The sequence below is a fragment of the Aythya fuligula genome, chromosome 2, assembly GCF_009819795.1.
Source record: "Aythya fuligula isolate bAytFul2 chromosome 2, bAytFul2.pri, whole genome shotgun sequence".
In the NCBI taxonomy this organism is placed as follows: domain Eukaryota; kingdom Metazoa; phylum Chordata; class Aves; order Anseriformes; family Anatidae; genus Aythya; species Aythya fuligula.
The window spans coordinates 150,725,132-150,745,980 of NC_045560.1; the positions used below are offsets into that span (position 1 = coordinate 150,725,132).

A 20,849-nucleotide genomic window follows, 5' to 3' on the forward strand; every position below is an offset into this window, starting at 1 on the left:
TGAATCAGAGCTAGCTCCAACACAGATTGGGCTTTGTATATTATACAAGAAAAATCAGTGGAAAGAATATATTAATGGATTAATTACATAATAATTCATGGATTATGAAAGCAGTTCCTGGCTTCTTCATTGCATAAGTAACTTATTTAGCCCCCATTAATCACTTTATGATTTTATTTTAATACCCAAAAGATGAAGTTAAAAGCAATTTTTTTTTTTTTTTTTTTAATGTAAAGAGCTGAAAACCTAGCAGATCAATCACTGAGATCACCTAAGATAGTCTCTATTTTATTTATTTATTTATTTTATTTATTTATTCTCATGAATTTATATTAATGTTAACAATTTATCAATTTATTATAGACGGTTTCTGGAGTTTAGTCTACATTGTATCCAGGGTCTATTTTTTTCTGTCATAATAATTGCTCTTTCAGCTGGTAATTTAGTGAAAAATAATCCAAGAGAAGAAACCACTCACAACTCATTGATTTACCAAATAAATATATCAGCAAAAAGATTTGCTTGATTTTCCACCATTATGTGGATATTAGAGTTGGATTTACATCATTATATTATGTGAATGAGTCCTTGAGGACTCCTTAAACAGTCTTGGGATTTTAGTGATAAAGATATTTGAGAAGATGGTGGTGAAGAAAACATTTTTTAACCTGGAAGCAGTTCTTGTCACCTACACTGCTACTGAGATCCAAACTGAAGAATCGAAGGTACAGTTGTCCATCCTAATATACTGTGTGACACAGAACAGTACATTTTACCCACTTGTATTTGTTCTTCCATGTTCCAGTAGCTTGTGTCTAATGGAAGTATTTCTTCCAGAAAAAATAAAGTATTGATCTGAAAACACTGAGAGACAGGAAAGCCACCACTTCTTTCAGTAATATTGTTGCCAATCTTTAAATCCAGTGTTTTCTGCACATATTAATGAGCCTCTAGCAAATAACTTATTCCTATTATTATTATTTAATATTATTAATAATATAATCAAAACAGATGTATAACAGTCTATGTAATTCTGTTATTTTAAAGGTACTTCTGCTTCACAAATTATTTGCATGACTTTTTACCTGCAACCTTATAAAAATGCTTAACAAGCTCTTTAAAATGAAGACATAACACCAAGATTCAATATTATCATCTCAGTCTTGACATTATCATACTATCAACTATAATTTCCACTTTGGAAGTGTGCTCTCCTCTTCTTTATAGTTATTTCCTTCAGTTGTCTCAACAACATTTTTCTACTCCTTTCCTGTTTCCCCACCTTCTCCTTTACCTCACTTTTCTGTTGAACTTCCCTTGGCCTCTCATTGTGTTTTACATAATAATTCCTCTTTTAACAGCTCAACTGAAAGAATAGAAAATTGTAATGAACAAGCATAATAATCTCTGACTGGAGCATAATGTGATTTAGAAATTATCTCATTTTAGAATTACTTTTATGTTCTCTTTCTCTTATCTATTTTACATCCATTTTAATGTATTTGAGGAAGAGATTGTTTCAACAAATCTAACCTCATTTTACTGTTAGGTCTTAATGTTGTGCTCCATAATTGACTGTCAGCAAGTAGATATTCCTATCTTGAATTTTATCACATATCCCATCCATAATCCCATCCATCTGGCATTCCAACACAGCTTTTAAACATCACTAACAGGCAATGAAAATGCTGATGACTGCTTTCTTCTTACAGATCTTCCCCTTCTCATATATCAATAGAGATAAAGATAAAATGACTGACTATTTTTAATAGATAAGAGCAATTACAGATTTAGTTCCCCTCAGTGTTATCTCTGACATCCATTTAGCTTGGGTGATAGCTGTGAAAATGAAATATTATCATCTGATGACTAAACATTCCTCTACTATCTTATTTTTACAAAGTGTCAGAATAGACAGGCATTAATATAATATATTTACATTCAGGAAGATTTGCATAGCATGTAAAAAGATGTGAGAACCATCTGAATAAATGGACATAAATGAATCTTCATGAAGATGAAGAGCTTCTTCTATTTATTTTCATTTGCCCTTTCAATTGAATTCTAGGACATTTTGCAGAAGGTTGGGGCTTGCAAGACAGCCAGAGTTAGGATTCTTGGTCATGAACAAATGTGATGGGGCAAAGCTTCCTTGCTTTAGATTAAAAATCAAATTTTGTGGAACATTCCCATGGATCAAAGTAATATTTCAATAGAGCTCAATGGTTAAGAGAGCAAAATATATGACATTTGAAATATCAAGTAAAGCTTTTCTTGTATAAGCTTTGTAATGAGAAACAGTGATGCATAAAACATTACAGGGAAAGCAGTGTTTTAGATTGTTTGGCTGAACCCTGAGCATTTGCAAAGAGAGCAGTGGAGTAGCAAGACTCAAATTTAAAGCCCTTAAGGCTCAAATTTAACATCCTTAAGATCAAGTTGAAAAGCCTCAATTAGCAATGAATAAGCAATTTAGGATATGAGTCATATTAAAACACCTAGAAGTCCCTTGTGAGTCAACCTGTCCAAGCAGATTTGTTTTCCAGTTCGTGTAACTAATTATTTTACATTCTTGTTTAATTTCTTCTGACTGTGTAATCATCAAGAAGACTAAAAGGAAATTTCTGTAGTGGTATCATAAGATGGTGGACTTCTGGGCACTGTCTCACCTGAAGTGAGGTACTGATCCTTGCAACATCATCAACTAGGCATTGGGAACAGGTGTCCTAGGGAGTTGGTGGAGTCACTCTCCCTGGGGGTGTTCAAGGATGTGGTAATTAGTGACATGGTTTAGTGGGTGATACTGGTGGTAGGGGGAAGATTGGACTAGATGATCTTGGAGGTATTTTCCAACCTTAATGATTCTATGATTCTATGAACTACATAGTATCAATGGAGAGAATAGGATCTACAGAAGAAAATATGGTCTGCTTAACTTAGAGATACCTTCTATATTAAATGTAAAAAGAGCTTACTGCTAGAAGAACCAAAAGATCTAGAACTACATGGATTTATCTCATTTTAAGTGCCTAAATCCCAATTTAGCTGGGATCTCATAACATTAATGCTATTTTTATTTTTTTTTTTTTTTTGGGGGGGGGTGGGAGTAGTTGTGGGTGGCTCTGTTGCTGTTGTTTTAATATCAAGTTCTTAAGCTACATTAAGTGCTCGAGCTAAAACATAGCTGAGATTTAAGAACTAACACAGAGCTCTGCAAGATAAAAAAGAAACAATGGTTCATGTCATCTTTATCAGTACTCTTTCAGTGTTTAGATGTTTCATGTTAACTTTCTCTGCCTTGCAAGAAGGCTGTGAATTCATCTATATAATATGAACATAATAGTGAAATTCTGAAAGTTTCTTGTATCTTGGGCCATTTCCCAACTATTTTTAACACACCGAATATTTGTTTCATAAAAAACTTCAGATGAAGATTAAATACATTATAATCATAAAAAGTCATTTTTAACAGGTCATAGATCAAATATGCACAGATCAATATAGCAGAAACTCAGTTATTCAAATTTTTTTTTCATTTTAACTGAGCGAATTCTATCAATTTCAGTACTAATTACCATCAGGACTGATGGTAATTTTAAGTTCTCTCAGACGTAGACTGAAGTATTTGTAATATCCCATAGAAGGATTGGTCCTCCCTGATTACTATATGGCTGCACATTAAGATAAGTAAGATCTTCTGTAATCTGAAAAGAAAACCCATGGGAAAACCTTATCGGATAGCCAGAAATTCAGATACTATGATTATTAAACAAAGAGAAGACAATTCGAACTGAATTAGTCTGGGATGACCAAAGTCCTAATAGGCTTTGGTTTCACAGCTCCTGTAGGATGCACGTATTATTTAAGATATGAAAACTATAGTACTATTTCTGTTGGAGTACGGTCATTGAGACCTGCTTCATAACAGAACACCAGCACTTCAGAGACTTCCACATATATAAGGAAATTCAGAGAAACACAGAAAAGAAAAATGACTTACAATGTGTTCATTGTGGATGGTATTAACAAATGCAACTGATTTAATATGCATCTCCAAATATTTTTAACAATACTTTTTTTCCATCAACGTTTTTTCTCTAATTCATGTTTCACTTTCACTGTGGGGATTCCAGAAGCAAAATATTTATTACTTTGTGCAACATTTAGTCTGTGATAATTGAATCCAGCCTTACAGATCATTGTTGCATAATCATTACTCAGTTACATTTTCCGTTTATTAATTTTTGCCAAATTCTTTCTCTATTAAGATCTCAATAAAGTAGCTGCAGTGCACCCTAACTCTCTAATGTACATAATGAAACACACTCAGATTAAGGGAGGAAGGCAGTCTGGAAAAGAAGCAGACAAAGATAATGCATGGCAAAACATCCACAAGAAGAGGAGAATGTTCAGGATAGGAAACACTGTTTTAGGGAATACAGCAACAGAAGAAGAATTTGGAAAAGGGAATGTCAGAAGAATTGATATAGTGGGAAAAAAAAGACTGAGAAAACCTCTTTTGGAGATGTCCTGGTAAATGACTAGCTGCTGCAGACCATGTAACACGGTAGCTGTGTGTGTTTTGAGAGCAATATGTTTCACAGATCTTAACAGTTCTCACTTTATACTGTTGTCATTTTTATGAGGAGGTTGAGGATGAGCAGATTAAATTGTTTGCTCTAATCCTTTTAATACAATAAAAAACAATTAAAACACTAAATAGACAGTGGTGTCAACACTTTACCTTAGAAACTAGCTTATAGACAAGGTAGCATTTAGCATCTGTTTCCACACATACAGTGCCTTGTATGGATTGAAAAAGTCCTGCTCTTTTCACAGTGATAATCCTGAGATCTCTGATCCACCAAAAGAACTAATTGTCTAGTAATAACATTTTTAGATAGAAAATACAAGACATTGTCAGAACCAATGAAAAAAGAAGAAAAAAAATCATATTACCTGATAGTTTTGATCATGCTGAGCCCCATTTCAACGCAGCAGTGTGCATGGTCCTGTCGAGGTTCTGGGAGCCCAGACACACAGTAGTAGCAGTCCCCCAGGATTTTTATTCTCAGACAATGATGTTCCTAGATTAAAATACATTAAAAGAGAAAGAAAAGGTTTGCAGTTGTGTTCTTATAATTTTAAGATGAATTTAAAACTGGTTGGAAATAGTACTGAAAAGTAATGTAATGGATGTTTCCTGTTTGCAATTAGTATTATCTTGATTTATTTCTATCTTGAAATAAATCACCTTTACTTTTTCAGTAAAAAAAAAAAAAAAAAAAAAAAAAAAAAAAAAAAGATAACCATTTATGTTTAATGTCAGGCAGGCAGAGGTGGACTTGCTGATGGTGAGAAAGGTCTCAGCATAGTTACACTGGAAGCTATGCCAAAGATTCAGAAACATCAGCTGAGATAATGAATAACACATTTTAGACTATATTCCTCCAGGGCATTCTTTTTGCCCCTTTTTTTTGCACTGGAAATAAGTGAGAGAAACCTCTTTTGTCCTACTGATAATCCCTTTCCACCTGTTTTCCACTGTTGCATTCCCAGCAGCTATAGGAGCTGATCAAGTATCTGCATCACAAAAATATCAAAAGTATCTTGTGTTAGGCTTGTACTGTGGAAAAATGATATTTATTTGGCATCCAGCTGGAAACATCCTTTACCCTAGAAGCAAATATTGAATTTTATTCCTTAAATACTTATTAACTGTATACTTATAGACTGAAAGAACATATTGAGGTGTGATTAGATCATTATTTTAGAAGGTCCTTTTCTAGTAAGTTGCCAAAACTTTTGCAGTTCCCAGACAAGCAGAACAAGTAAGCCCAGAATAAGCTGTAATCATGCCCAAAGTATTCTGCTGGTCTGGTATCCACAGGTGATAATGCTGAAGAACAGGTTCCATAATGATTGGAGGACAGAACTGCAAGTGCATAGGGGCAGGACATACTGCAAGTTGAGTCAGGGATGCATTTTCATGATGGGGAAATCATTGAAATGCAAGATTAACTTTCAGTCAGTAAAGGTTCCAATGAGAGGACATTTAAATGAAGACTGGTCATTACTGGGAAGCAAGATAATTTCTAAATCTGGTTCATTAGATAATAGCAAACTTTTGCATGTGGTGTTTATTTCAGCTTTTTTCTTTTTCTCTCAACCAACCTGTGGTGAAGGCTGCACTAATCAAAGGGGAGCAGTCCCCTTTGCTAGTCCCACTGGGAAAAAGACAACTTTAAGTAGGATACAGGAGCAAACATGAATGCTGACAATGCCTCAGGAACTGAGTAGTGGCCAAATGAATGGGAATCCAAGTTATTATTCAAGATTTTTCCTAGGAAGAATAAAACTTTGTACTGAATCTCAGCCAAGTCTTTCAAAATCCAAAGCGGCAAAAAAGAACTTAAACACTTACAATCATAGAATCACAGAATATCCCAAGTTGAAAGGGATCCATAATGATCATCGAGTCTTTTATTGTCCTCCTTTGCACACTTTTTAATAGTTTTTTATCCTTCTTACATTATAGCACTCAAAACTGTACACAGTAGCCAGGTGGGGCCACACTTAAATAAAGCATGATTTCATACCCCAATTTTTTGCACCTAAAAGCTTTCACCCAAAATCTTTGTACCCAAAACTTTTGCTGAAGTCAGCTGAAGCATAACACTTACCCGTGAAGGTAAAATTTGCTGTGGTCACAGGGACAAAGTAAACTGATTCACCCTGAAATCTCCTTAAACCATCAGTAGGAGCTGACTGTGTCTGAAGCCTTGGCTTCATCTTCAGCTACTACTATCACTGGCTCTAAGAGTGCAATATCTAGATGACAAAGTTTCATTAAGAAATTTAAAACTATAGTCAGGCTTCTAAAATGACAAATTTCACATGTAACTCTTCTTTCCTTGTTTCTTTCTCTTCAGTCCCTCTGCAGACCCACACAAATGAGCAATGAGTACGTTTCATAGGCTTGCAACTGAAATTTCACATCCTAAAATCCACTGAAACATTCAGTTTCATATATTTTCTGCTCAATGGAAAGAACAAGAGATTTAACTTTACAGCAATTTCCATCTAAATTTTTGTTTATACAGTAAAACTATGAAACACTACAGCTAATCAATTAGTAATGAGCACTCAATGACACAAATCAGTGCAAGTTAAACTGTCAGAGTCCCTCTTCAAACTTTCCAGTGCTCCCTACTTAGAAAAATGGCAGATATAAAGATATAATAAAACAGAGATTCTGTGGTCGTCTTTGCTAATAGTGTGATTCAATAAATTCCATACTCTAATTGTCATTTGATTTTACATCAACAAAGTAGAAAAAACATTTATAATGTTATATTAATTTGATTGAAGTGAAGTAAAGCAAAAGGCAGCACTTTAACAACATTCAGACCCACTAGACATAGATTACAACTGATAATTCCATAGTATAATTAGAAATAAATAGGAAAATATTCAATTTCCAGGAAAGAAAGAAAGATACAACTTAATTAGTACACTATGATATTTTGGTATTATAATTATATTTTTATATAAAAAATTTATACTGCAGTCTTGATTCTGTGGTATCTTCCTATCTGAAGACATGGGACTCCCCTACTAAGTGAGCATCTAATTCCACACAGTTAGAAAACTCAGTATGCAGTAGGAAAAATGCCCATATGTTTGGATAATAATGTCTCATTTAAACTGGCTGAAGCGCTGATTCTATGCACTTCAATCTGAGCACAATTTCTATGCGCTCAAATGAGACCTCTGTCATGGCTATATATCTCCTCATTTACTGAAAACCAGAACAAGACAGACCACTACAAAAAGGTATGATTTTGAAAAAATAAGAAAGAAGAATCTTAATGAACAAGACCTGCTAATGAGGTTTTGATGTATTCAAATATAAGTACATGTGATGCAGGAAATCTTTTCAGCTGCACGTGAATGTGTACTTTTTTTTTTTTTTTTTTTTTTTTTTTGTCTTGATACGTCATCCTTACAGTCATTTGCCAAAGCTCAGGAAGAAGTAATTTACAAGAGTGAGATATCCAAATCTAGATGACTATATATAGGTGTCCATATGTCAGCCAGCAGCCAAGCCTGCCATTACAGTCAAAAGACAGACAGGCAAATGCATTCATTTAAACCTATAGTGATTTAGCTCACAGCCAAAGCAGTCAGCTGGGCTTTAATTCAGTTGTCTGCACATAAGCTTATGGCACATTTGAAAGAGACCCCTGGGTATGTGAGGCACCCACACAGCACTAACAGACATGACACAAGACACATGTCTTTCTGCATTGGTGAAACAACCATGCAGGGTGTCTCTATTGGCAATAGGAACAAGGAACATATAAATGATTGCTTGTCTTCCTAATTTGTCTTGTTAGTTGAATCGTTCTGACTGATAAATGTATTACAGTATGGTTATATTGTCCTTACCCTTTTTATATTTCCCATTATATCTTAAATTCCCAATACTTGATTTGTAAGTAAACTGTGGATTTTTTTATCACTGGAAATGTTTTAGTTAGTGAAAGATATTTCAACAACTGTAAGGAAGGACAGAGGACTGATAACATCTACTTTGGCAGTGGAGGACTGTGTGGTCTCTTGAGATCTCCTCTGATAACTCTGTAGTTGAATCACAACTCCAGTTTAAGTTAGATGCTTTGCCAGTCTGTTGAATTAGTATATTAAGGCTAGATTTATGGGTAATATATGTCTTTCAAATAGCCATGCTGCAGTGATAAATAGAAGGCAGTTTTGTTTGTGCCTACCTGCTTTTCAGTGATATAAAATCATAGCAGCAGCATTAAGGATCACCTTTCCTCACACTTTAAAACTTGCTCAAACCCAATTCCTAACAACACCTCACCGTGACATTACCAAATAGTTGTCTGTTACCATTAAATAAAAATGGATGAAAAATCTAAAAAAGTATGAAGTAACTGTAAAATGAGAAAATTACTTAAATAAGAGAAAATGGATGTACAAGAATTTTGATGCAGCAGTTGTTACATGATAGTGTTAAATTCTTATACTACTTTTCGTCTGTCATGATCTTTTCTTTATTTTATTCTACTCCCTTTCACCTTCTCACAAGTAATTTCAGAAGTTCTCCTTGGGCATGTACATGACAGATGATATTGTACAGACATTCAAATCAGTATCCATCATCTTGTACCCTTCCCCAAACTCAGTCAGTAGTTTTATTTGCTGATGGTATCAATTCATTTCAAAGCATGTCACAAATAGAGGCTTTTTTCTGATGTTTTTGCCTCTCATTTGATAGAAGTGAAAAATTAAGGGGACTGATTCTGCCAAGATCATTTGAAATCAGTAGAACTTTTGCCTGTGGATGTTGAACAGGCTTAAACACTCAGATATAAATAATAGTAATTCTAGACAGATTCGGAGGTAATTGATAAGATTTTTTTTTTCTTTCCAAATCAACTTAATTCTCTGCAAAAGAAAATATGCAGCTCTTTCATAGATAACTACTTCATGCATTTGAATGATTTATGTTTAAGCTTATTAAATACACCATTAGTGACTGGAAAGGGAACAAAGTAAACTGTCATAAAGTAGAACTGAAGAAATGAGTTGCTCAAATATCAAGTTACTAAAAGAAGCTGACAGAAACTTCATTAATATTTCTTGTTTCCTTCGGCTAAATTTCTGAGAAGAGGGGGAGAAAAGTGTTTTGTATGTTACACCATGTTTTTAAATGTGCCTGTGGTGAATTAATCACTTCACCTACTTTTCAAGGGAATAGGCTACTTAACAGACCAAAAGAAAATCCACATTACCAATTTTTCTAATTTCAAGATAAAATTTGAACACCGTGGTTGAGAAATTATTGAGGCTGAACTGTAGAACAAAGAGGTTACACATGTAAATCTTTTAAAAGTGACAGAGAAGGAGGAAGCAGGGACTTGGCCTTTGTATGCAAGAGCTCAACTCCTGAAATGTTTGCCAAAGGTACAGGATACCTAGATAAAAGGCCTTTCTCAGCATGAATGGGACCTAGGCCAAAGCTCTTAATCAGCAGGCTGGTCTGAGTGGGCTCAAAAAAGAAGTCCATCCAGATTTTTCTTATTGCAGCTCTGCCACTTTTGAAAACAAAGCTAGGACCTTGACAAAGCCAGATGGAAGGAAATTCTCTAGTCTGGTGTTTTGGGCAGAAAGGAGGATTAGGTTTTGGGTCATGGCTGCCAGGACTGTTTCTATTTTTTATATAAATGAAGGAAAATACATGACAATGCACCATCTTGTATCCTCCAACTACACCAGGGAATACTTAAATATTTTTACACTGCACACCAGTTTAACAGATCATGTAAGGAATGACTTCTTTTGGAGACTAACCTATGGCTGGGTGGTTAGGACTTCTGTAGGCTGACAGAAAATATGATTTTGGGGTCTCTTGTTGTGTGGAAGGAACTAAAGCACATTCCTGCATGAGTTTTCTGAAATATCTACTCATCTGTTTCTTTCCTGCAAAGGAAGAGCCCACTGAATCTCATGAGGCTAGGGGCATAAGCTGGGACACAGGAGGTTCCATTTGAACATCAGGAAGCACTTCTCTACTATGTGAATGACTGAGCACTTGAACAGGATGCCCAGAGAGGTTGTGGTGTGTTTGTCCTTGGAGATCTTCAAAAGCTGCCTGGACATGGTCCTGGGTGTCCTTCCTTAAGCAGGTGGATTGAACCAGATGAGGTCCAGAGGTTTCTTCCGAAGTCAACCATTCTGGGATTCTGTGCAGTTCCACATGGAACTGTGCATAACCTGTGCCTCTTAGGAATTTCTAAGACTGCAGATGTATAAAGCGCAAGGTGGACATTTCTTAATAGTACACTTGTAAATCCAGAATTTTATCCAAATCTCAATTCAGTCAACAAGGTTTATGTTTTTTTTTTTGTTGTTTTGTTTTGTTTTGTTTGTTTGTTTGTTTTGTTTTGTTTTGTTTTGTTTTGTTTTGTTTTTGTTTGGACTTAAGTGATTCTATTCCTAAACTTTCAAATACTTCCACGGTGATTTATTACTTTAATCAGTCATTTTCATCTGACTTTTTCATAAAATACCTGTAGATTAATTATGGTGACAAGCATTTCTAAAACTATCTTATGGACTACTGCTTTATTTGGCTACCTAGATCCTTTGATGATTCACCGGACTTTTTAGCATCTGAAACACTATAACTTTAGTAAGAAGATTGTTTAGTACTGTTGTTTATTCACTAGTATTAGACAATTAATTATTGACATTGGTGAGGAGGGAAAAAACCTTAAGCACTGCAAAAAGAATATTCACTTCTCACTGTTACTATAAATTTGTATAATGTCCTTATAACAAATTAAATATAAAATATGTATGCTCACAATCCAGTTAACTGTGCTTCTTAATACAGTACCCAAAACATATAAGAATGGATATTCACACCTTTATTTACTGATCCATACCTTTAAACAGACAGTTTTGTTTAGGAACTCTAGGGAGTTCTGAGAGTTACATGCTTGAAGATCATTTCACAAAAGAACAAAGCACTGCCACCTCAGCAGTAAAATGTGTCAAGGAAATGTAAAACACTGCAACAAGAGTGTCTTTATTGAGGAGACAAAGGAGCCTTTAATGCCCTCCACTCTTCCCTCTTTGTTGTGAGGTCATGTACAGGGGTTATGCGATGCATTCTTGGCTGAAGATCTCACTAGTTAGAATCACAGAATCACAGAATTTCTAGGTTGGAAGAGACCTCAAGATCATCGAGTCCAACCTGTGACCTAACGCTAACAGTCCCCACTAAACCATATCCCTAAGCTCTACATCTAAACGTCTTTTAAAGACTTCCAGCCCTGGAAATTCTAATCACAAGCAATACCAATAATTCCCTTGTGGTGAACTTTTTAGCAGGTTGTCTGAAATCTCCCAAGACAGAATTCAACCAATGTTACAGAAAAAGACCACCTCTCTTTAAAAAAAAGCAATCAGTTCTTAAACATGTGTAAGTAACTTGTGATTCACATTACATAAGTCTCCCACTAACACTAGGCTACTGACTTAAAGTGAAAAAAAGCTCATTAAAATGTGAATCTTCCACTTAGCATCTACAGTTCTTCTAAGTAAGAGGCATGGATATTCTGGTTTATCAAATGAAAGCTGATGAGATTGCGAAGAAATTAAGTGTCTTACAGATTAACCAGTAAATTCTTATATGAAATATTAAATTTTAGACTTTTGTGTAAGGAATTCTGTTTCAGCATCAATGCTTCATTTTAAGGATGACTCCAATTTCAAATATGACTGTGTGTTTATCTAGCAGCATATGCATGTGTCTAAATTAAAACGTTTTGTGTCATCAATGATTTTGGAGTACATCTCAGCTGCTATTGTGACAAAACTTACAAATGTGTCCTCCTCTCTTTAGGGTTTTACTCTTTCTTCTGCCATATCTGAAACCGAATCTACTCATTGTGTAGATACATTAATAAATATGACAAACTATTTAAATCATAGTATTTGCTGACATCTAGCACTGCATAGAAGACAGAGGAAAAACAAATGTCAGAAATAAGTATTATTTCATAAAAGCTGGATCTTTTTCAGGCTTAAAGTATCTTGCTGAATGTCAACTTATTTCCATTCTCTCATCAGAATTTTTGCCTAAGGAAAACATTAATATTAATTAAGTTTCTGTTTAGACCTCACAGTAGATGGATATACAGAGAAACCTTTTCTTCCTCTCTGTTTTATGCCAACATGTTTTTCTTCTTTTTCAACTGCCACTTACATCTTTAATAACTATAAATCTTTCACAAATATCATAGAGCAATTAGAAGGGGGAAGTAGCTATATATAACACAACATTACATTTCTTCTAAGAAATATTGAACTGAGTTCTAATTTTGATTGAAAGTGTTCTGTGGTAATGATACAGATATTATGGAATTTTTTGTTACTAATTATATTCATAAGTATATGTCATACTACTTGATGCAACCAGCTGAAGATTTAAAAAAAAATAAAATAAAAAATCAGAGCTCATTGCTTCTGCATTGCAGAAGAAAAACAAAGACTGAATAAGAGAAACAAGAAACTAAGCTAAATCACATTGTTCAGTAAGCTGTGAAATAGTGTATTTTTTTAATAATATATGATTTATATAAGAATATATAGCAGGTCAAACAATCCTTTATATGAGATTATAGAATATGATTTTTATTTGGAAGTAATAAAGATTTATAAGGATTTTCCTTAAAATCCAAAGAAACTGCCTCAAGCTTTCTGCAATTGACCATTTTGCTTTGATGGTAATTCTAAGCAAAACAAGAGTTTCAGTAACAGTGGCTATTAAGAGTTATGATGTCCCTAATTAAGCTGATTAAGAACTATTTAAGTGAAAGATCTGAAATCTAAGTGCTAATGTATAATCCTCATTAGGGGAAGATCCTTCAAGTGAGTTTTTGAAAAGATCTCTTTCCAAAAGGGCTGACAAAGATTTACAGAGAAGTATGAAACCATTGCTAATAATATTTGCAGGAGAAATAAGACTGGTGAAACAATCAAGCACCATGCAGGCATATGTGTTATAACAAGATGGCAAGACCTTAAAAAATGTGATCTTTGGACAGTGATCAAGGAAAGAGAGAATAGGAGGAAAGGTGATGATCTGTGTGGAAGTTAGTCCAGGAAAATGGCTTTCAGTGCTGGTACCTATGTCTTAAAAGAGATTCTGAAAAAAAAATAAATAATAATAATGGCAACCCAGAAAAATAGCTACAAGAATCATTTGAAGGAATAAATTTTACAGAGGAAAAAAGACTCACAATGAGCTTGGTCTGTTTCTTTTATCAAAAAGAAACCTGAAATGTGACTTGATCAAAGGACACAGATGTATTCCTGGAGAAAATCAGAGGCTACAAGATGGCTCTTTTGTCTAGGAAAAGTAGGCCATATCAATGGATGTAATTCAGATCTGGAAAAATCAAATGAGAAGCAAGGCATACCGAATTAGCAGTGAGAGTGTTAAGGCAATGGAATAGATTTCCAAGACACATGAGAATTTGTCTATCTTCTGGGACCATCAGATGAAAAAATGGGGATTTTTTTTTTTTTTTTTTTTTTCTGAGAGGAGCACCTCTGACAGGTTTGAAAGATTCATGTAACACCAACAGAGCAAATGTTAGGTTCATGTATATCACACGTACTTAAAATTCATGTTACAGATCAGTCCGTGTCCACTTCCAAAAATTTCCAAGGTCATTTAGGCACTGATTTAGGCACCTATATTTTAGGCAGGTAGCCCATTCATGAGTGTCCAGAACCCTGAGTAAGGCATCCTGATTTTCTATACAGTGCAGTGCTCCACATTTAGGACATAAAGACCAAAAGCCATGCAGAGCTGTGTCAGATTTTCTGTTCCTCTGTGGAGTTGTTAGCAATCTCTATTTTCAGGACACCAGACAGGTACTATGACATCCAGGTCTTAGAGACCACAGCCAAGGAACATAACCAAAAGCCTTTTTTTTTTTTTTTAGTTTTTATTTATTATTATTATTATTTTTAGTAAATCTAATTAGTAATGGTAGATCACTTTAACCTCTGTTGTCAAATCCATTCAGTGGATTACAGTGATTCTTCCCTGTGTCTTGTGCCTCTTAAAGAATTGCTCTAAACAACTAAATTAGTCTACTCAGAGACATGTAGGAGAGAAAATCAAATTCACAGATCAGGAGAGAAAGTGCAAGGACTAGACCTTCACTGGCTACTGTAGCAGATTAGTTAGCCAACTCACATGTTTACACTTAAAGATAGTGGCAACAAAACCAGTCTTTGACCAAATAAACTTTAACAGAAAGAAAAGAAAATACAGTCCTAGCAAAGTTGAGCATGTGTTATAGTGTGCTTGTATTTCTGTGCTTTGCACTTAGCTTTTTTCTATTATGTAGTACAAATTAAGTACCAACTGATTTGTCTAACTCCATTACTCTGTTTAATTAATCTAATTGTGGAGTAAGATAGAATTCAACCAAAAGACTGTAAAATCTGCTAGCAACTAACCTTTTCAATGACTGTGATGGCCGATTATGCATCATTTAAATGAATTGGTCTTCTAGCCTTCTTTTGTTTTTAGAAGGAAAGTCAAAATAAAGGCAAGGTCTTAAAAATAATAATAATAATAATAATAAAATAATCTAGAAAGGACCAGAACTACAAAAGTTCTGTAGAAACTGTGTTAGATAACCTCCAGAATTACAAAAGCCCAAAGCTCTGATAACTATCTGAGCTTTCACTTGTTGTCATTTTTAAAATTTGTCAGTGTCTTCCAACCTCAGTAGCTGTATAAACTCCCAGTGGGAAAAATATGAGTGGTGGTTATAGTATTTTCCCCAAAGCTCCCAAATACAAAGTTGACTCCATGCCCCTTTGGAAATAAGCTGTTTTTAACTCACAAACTCACATGTGCTAGTCGATCAAATCTGGCAAAGAGTTCATTCAGCATTCGAACCAATTCCTGGGCCGACAAGGTTGTGGAGAGGTTGGTGAATCCTTTAACGTCTGCAAAAAGGATGCTAAAAAGGGAGAAGAGATATTAATAATGCAGTTTATTTACTTTGGTAACTCCATGTGATAAATTACAATCTGGTGTATTGTATGTGTTCTGCGTGCTCTGTGTTTATTCAACATCTATTAGAGGTGTGTTCTGAGAAGATAATTACTGAGAAGTGAATTACAACTAAGGAAATATTTTAAAGTCATTCTACTTTTGCGCTACACTTTTGGAGATTCAGGAGTATCAAATAAAAATATTAAAAGGAGTAAAGAAATACCACCAAGAATGAAAAAGGTTTATGAAAATTTTGGAGTTTCAGATCATTCAGAAAGGCAGTTAAGACTTAATAAGCACTGTTGTCCCCATTTAACAGTGAGAAGACTGTGGCATAGTGAACCCATAGTATAGAAGGCTATATAAACACAGAGACTTGTCACCCAGCTGTCTGTTAATAGTTTCTTTGTGAGAGGGTTTATACATGTATATGTTTATATATGTGGGTTTTTACAGAGTCTTTGATTTCAAAGATTTTATTTTTTCATAGTGATCTTCAGGCTTTGCATAGCTATGTACCATACAAGACTCAATCGGATGAGGATAAAGTAAAAGGCTCGCAGTCTGGGTGGGATTTTTACTTGTGGGAAAAAAAAAAAAAAAAAGGAAAGGAAAGGAAAGGAAAGGAAAGGAAAGGAAAGGAAAGGAAAGGAAAGGAAAGGAAAGGAAAGGAAAGGAAAGGAAAGGAAAGGAAAGGAAAGGAAAGGAAAGGAAAGGAAAGGAAAGGAAAGGAAAGGAAAGGAAAGGAAAGGAAAGGAAAGGAAAGGAAAGGAAAATTACCAAACTACACAAAGAGGAATGAGTATTAATAATAGCCTAGATAGTTATGAAAATACAACTTTCAAGTGACCAATTTCTCCATTTTTCGTTATCAAAAGAGCAAAAGTAACCTAATGGGACACTAAATTTAAGAGTTCATTACCCATTGGTTCATGTAATATTTTGTGCTCAACATTTAGGGAAAAATACTGAAAAACAACTTTGAAAAGATCTTTTCTGTGGCAGCATGCATAGGAACACACCAGCATTTGTGCTCTAAATTATGTTTAGACTTTTTATCCTTAACTAAAACTCTTTTCCGTTCAAATAGAAGGACCATCTTCTCTCTGTTTTGATTGCTCTACAGCAACACTTACTGAGAATGAAAAAAGGTAATGAAATTTATGTTAATTTAGTGCAAAGCAAACCTTTTGTAAGGGTCCTTGAGACCTTCCACTAGATTTAATGAAAGAGTATGTATGAGGTACTGCAAAACCACAGAAGAAGCAGATAATCTATTTACTCTTCTGTAGAAGTTCAACACTGCATTTATTGAACTGTTCAATAGTTATATTTGTATTTCATCAAAAGGCAAAGTATATGTTTTTTCTAGCCAATCACATCCCATATCAAAAGATGCATATTTTCCACTTCCTTCAGTGATGGCAGTTCAATCACTTGCCTATGTGTTTTGGGACAAATTTATGGCAAATATTATGGACTTACCTAAATATACTGTTTGTGAGAGATCGCATTTAATTCAAAGATTCTGTAAAATTATAGAATGGAAGTGGATCATCTTATGTACAGTAAGTACATATTAAGTGAGTAGCAGCTCTGTGATTACTATCACCCCTAAACCTAAGTTTGGGATAGGCAAAATTTAACAGGGGGGATAATGGAATTAGGGAAGTGATAATAAGAAGGACTGAATGAAAATATTTACTAATCAGAGTAGACACATGACATGTCTGCATATTTGAGAGGGTCTTACAGTTTTCTAATTTCTCATTCCATACGGTCAATAGGAAGGTTGTGACAGAGTCTGTGCCTATGTGCAGGCACAGCTTCAAATTCGTTGTAACCCTGAGCACACAACTAAGGTGAAAAAGTAAAATAAAATACACAAATGGTTCAGCTATAAAGGTTCAGTTCAAAGACGTCTCACTATGGCAAAAACATCCAGCTATCCTGATGAGTAGGAGAAGGCACCTAAGTGCATATCTGTTCAGTTATTATGTAGAAGTCCATTAATTTTCTAATTTATTAATGGATAAAACAATGTAAGAAGAACTCTCAAACAAGAGGTATTTAGCAGCAGCTAAGACAAATATTAGAGAGGCTCTACCACTCACCTGACGTTCTCATAGCGATGAATGTAGATCTTATGAAACTGGTGTTGCAAATGTTCATCTTCTACATTGGTCATATCATTTATCATTTCCAGAACTACAAATCGTGGTAAGACAGAAAGCACCAGACGTTCCTAAAACAAAGAGGAAACCCAGATGTTAGGCCCATTAGTATCTAACTGAATTAGTACTTCACATGAATTGTTTGAGCTCTGTGTTATTAGAACAGCTGGGTAACTTGCAATTTCTGATGTGATTCTCCCTTCTAAAAATTTGTGATAGTTCACATTAATAACCTGAGTCTAGACCAAGAACCTTTCCTACAAATTCTTCCCTTGAATGTTTCAAGCTTACCTGTTGACTATTTAAGTATCCATTCTAGTTCTTATGTCCATTACAAGCTTCTCAGATAGTTACAGACATATCAAGCACTCTATTTTAGCAGTGGTAGCTTGATTAACAGATATAGGCCAAAGGAATTTGAATGTCCTCCAAAGCAAGCAGGATCAGATTCTCATTGTTGCTTATTTATCAGAAATTCCAGACTGTGTGTTTTGCATTTATAAACTGTATAATTATTAATAAAGATAGACATGAAGCTGAAACAAGACGTATCTAGAGGAATCTTACTACCATTCACGTAATGAAAAGGACAGCATTTAAACAAAGCTTAATTCTTTTGTCAGAGCTTAAAAACGGGGATAATATAAACTAATGCACACATAAGAAATGTTTTATGGACAGATTTAGCAATAAACTAGTTTTTATGTTAATCAGGTTACAATCCTTAAAGAGTACTACACAGCCACAACAATTGCCTTCAACTATGTAGCATTCAGTGCATTTAGTGACTGGAGTACCTACAGAAGCATCCAGTGTCACTAGCAGAATTTGTTTTATCCATCCATGCCCATACATTTCACCACAGCAATCTTTATTCAATTTAAAGAGAAATGGAAGAAAGCGTTTGCAAGTTATGGAGTGTATATACTCTTGCTAACTAAAATACATGATACTATACATTGAAAGGTGAAGACATGAGTGAACTGCTGTGTGATATCATGATCTGTATGAAAAATATATAAGACCACAAGGAAAAGGCAAAAGGACATGGAGGGCCCAGTGCAAGCATAAGTTTATACTGGAGAGTAGAGCTCTTTCACGTTTCCTTTTTCAAATTGTAACAAATAGCTAAAACTCTGTTCCAAGAGTTGGAAACCTTTACTGGAGAATCTCAAATATCACAAATAAAAACCCAAAGTTTTCAAAAAACACTCGAGTGGTTTAAACATCTAGATCTCATTTCAAAGGTGGAATGTGGGTAAAAGGCAAAAACATTCATGAAAATTCTCTTTTTGATGTCAACAGGATTAGATGCCATAAATAAAATGTAGCAGTAGATGAAACATTTGAAATTAAAATACAATAAAATACAATAAAATACAATAAAATACAATAAAATACAATAAAATACAATAAAATAAAATAAAATAAAATAAAATAAAATAAAATAAAATAAAATAAAATAAAATAAAATAAAATAAAATAAAATAAAATAAAATAAATGAAGGAACCCCTCCCCAGCGTTTTTAGGAGGCAAGACAGTTATACTGACTTTTATATTTTGCAGTGAAAAGCATGAATAATTCCCACTCTGAGTAGTTTTAGTAGTTAGTAAATAATCCTCAGCTACAATGATAACACACTGTGGATAAACACATTCATTTGTCTAGATGGTAACACCAGCTGAGGTGAACTGTACATTTACTCAAGAAGGCAAAGCACACACTGCTAATAGCTTCACTTGGAGCAGAGGTGCATAATGTTCCCCTTAGAGACAGCAGATTTCTCCTGGGCTCCTGTCTGCATAGCATGCTAGTGCACAAAATGAAAGAACAGGGACTCTGCTATTCTTTAATCCACCTGTTCTGCAAAACTTCACTAAACCAGGGTTACCTCTAGGAAGGGGGAAAAAAAAATGATGAGAGGCAGGGATAACTAATACAGAGCAGGCAGTGAGCAACCATGCAGTGAGCTTACCCTTTATTCTGACAAACACCTTTTATTCTGGTAAAAAGCCCAGGTTGGACAATTGCCTCAATTACCCCATGCCCCATATAGGTAGTACTAATTTTAGCACAGCTACATTGTTTTGATTTTTTTCTGCCTTTCACACCTGTGAATTTCGCTATCTTCCCCTCCACTTCTGATGTGTAAAAACAGCATGAGTTTCTTGTGACAACAAGAAGTATACCAGTCCCTCAGGAGGTCCTTTCCACTCCTGCAAGCCTAGGTTTCCACAGAAATGTCTGGCCCTGAGGTAGTTCCACTCCCAAGCAAATATCTCATCGTCTCTTAAGATAGTGTGTTTGGGAACAACAACTGATTACCTTTCAAGAACCAGAAATATTTTTGATATTTCATGTCCTTCAGCCTCCTATAACGGAAGGTATTTAGGCTATTCTTTTATTCCTTCACTTTTATAGTACTTTGCTCAATATGGCCATATAATAAATCCACCCTTTGAATAAATCATATCAGTCTTTCAGAGAGCCATATGATTAAAGTGTTCAATGAGTTCTTCTGAAGATACATTCATAATAATATAAACTCTTTTCACTGTAAAAATAAATAAATAAATAAATAAATAAATCTACCTTTGTAAGAAGTAGATAGAAATCCTATTTAGTATTGAAATGCTTATGAAATGTATGCTAACAAAACATTTTAAAAAGGCCACTTTTTAACAGCTGTGGGGCTAAAAATAAGGAGCATGCTCCTTTTCACATCAGGAAAACTTATACTGCTTGTTTGTATACACTTAAGAGGGTATCAGGCAATGGCTTGACAACATTTATTTAAAATAAAGGAGAGTTCACTTGACATGTGTTCACTAAGCCAAGATAGATGTGACCAGCACATTTGATACCCTAAACTTCGTGCAACTCATTATGGTAAGTTAAATGTTTTTGGCTGCACATAAGATCTGGCAATGACCCATAAAAACGGAGGTTAATTAGTATGCCTCCTCTTCAGTCCTCCTTTATTAATACTGCATCACGTGAAGAGCTCTTGTCAGGATGCTTATTTGAAGCATACATACACCTCATTGTCACTAT

The 20,849-nt window shown here is 34.6% G+C and overlaps 1 protein-coding gene across 1 annotated transcript in view; it reads right to left on the bottom strand.

Annotated features, from left to right (window-relative positions):
- Positions 1–20,849, bottom strand: part of ADCY8 (adenylate cyclase 8) — a 122,393-nt gene that overhangs the window by 57,894 nt on the left and 43,650 nt on the right. The window contains 3 exon segments of the mRNA XM_032182458.1: positions 4,960–5,087; positions 15,473–15,584; positions 17,734–17,864. Of these exon segments, the coding sequence (XP_032038349.1) occupies positions 4,960–5,087; positions 15,473–15,584; positions 17,734–17,864 (371 nt within the window).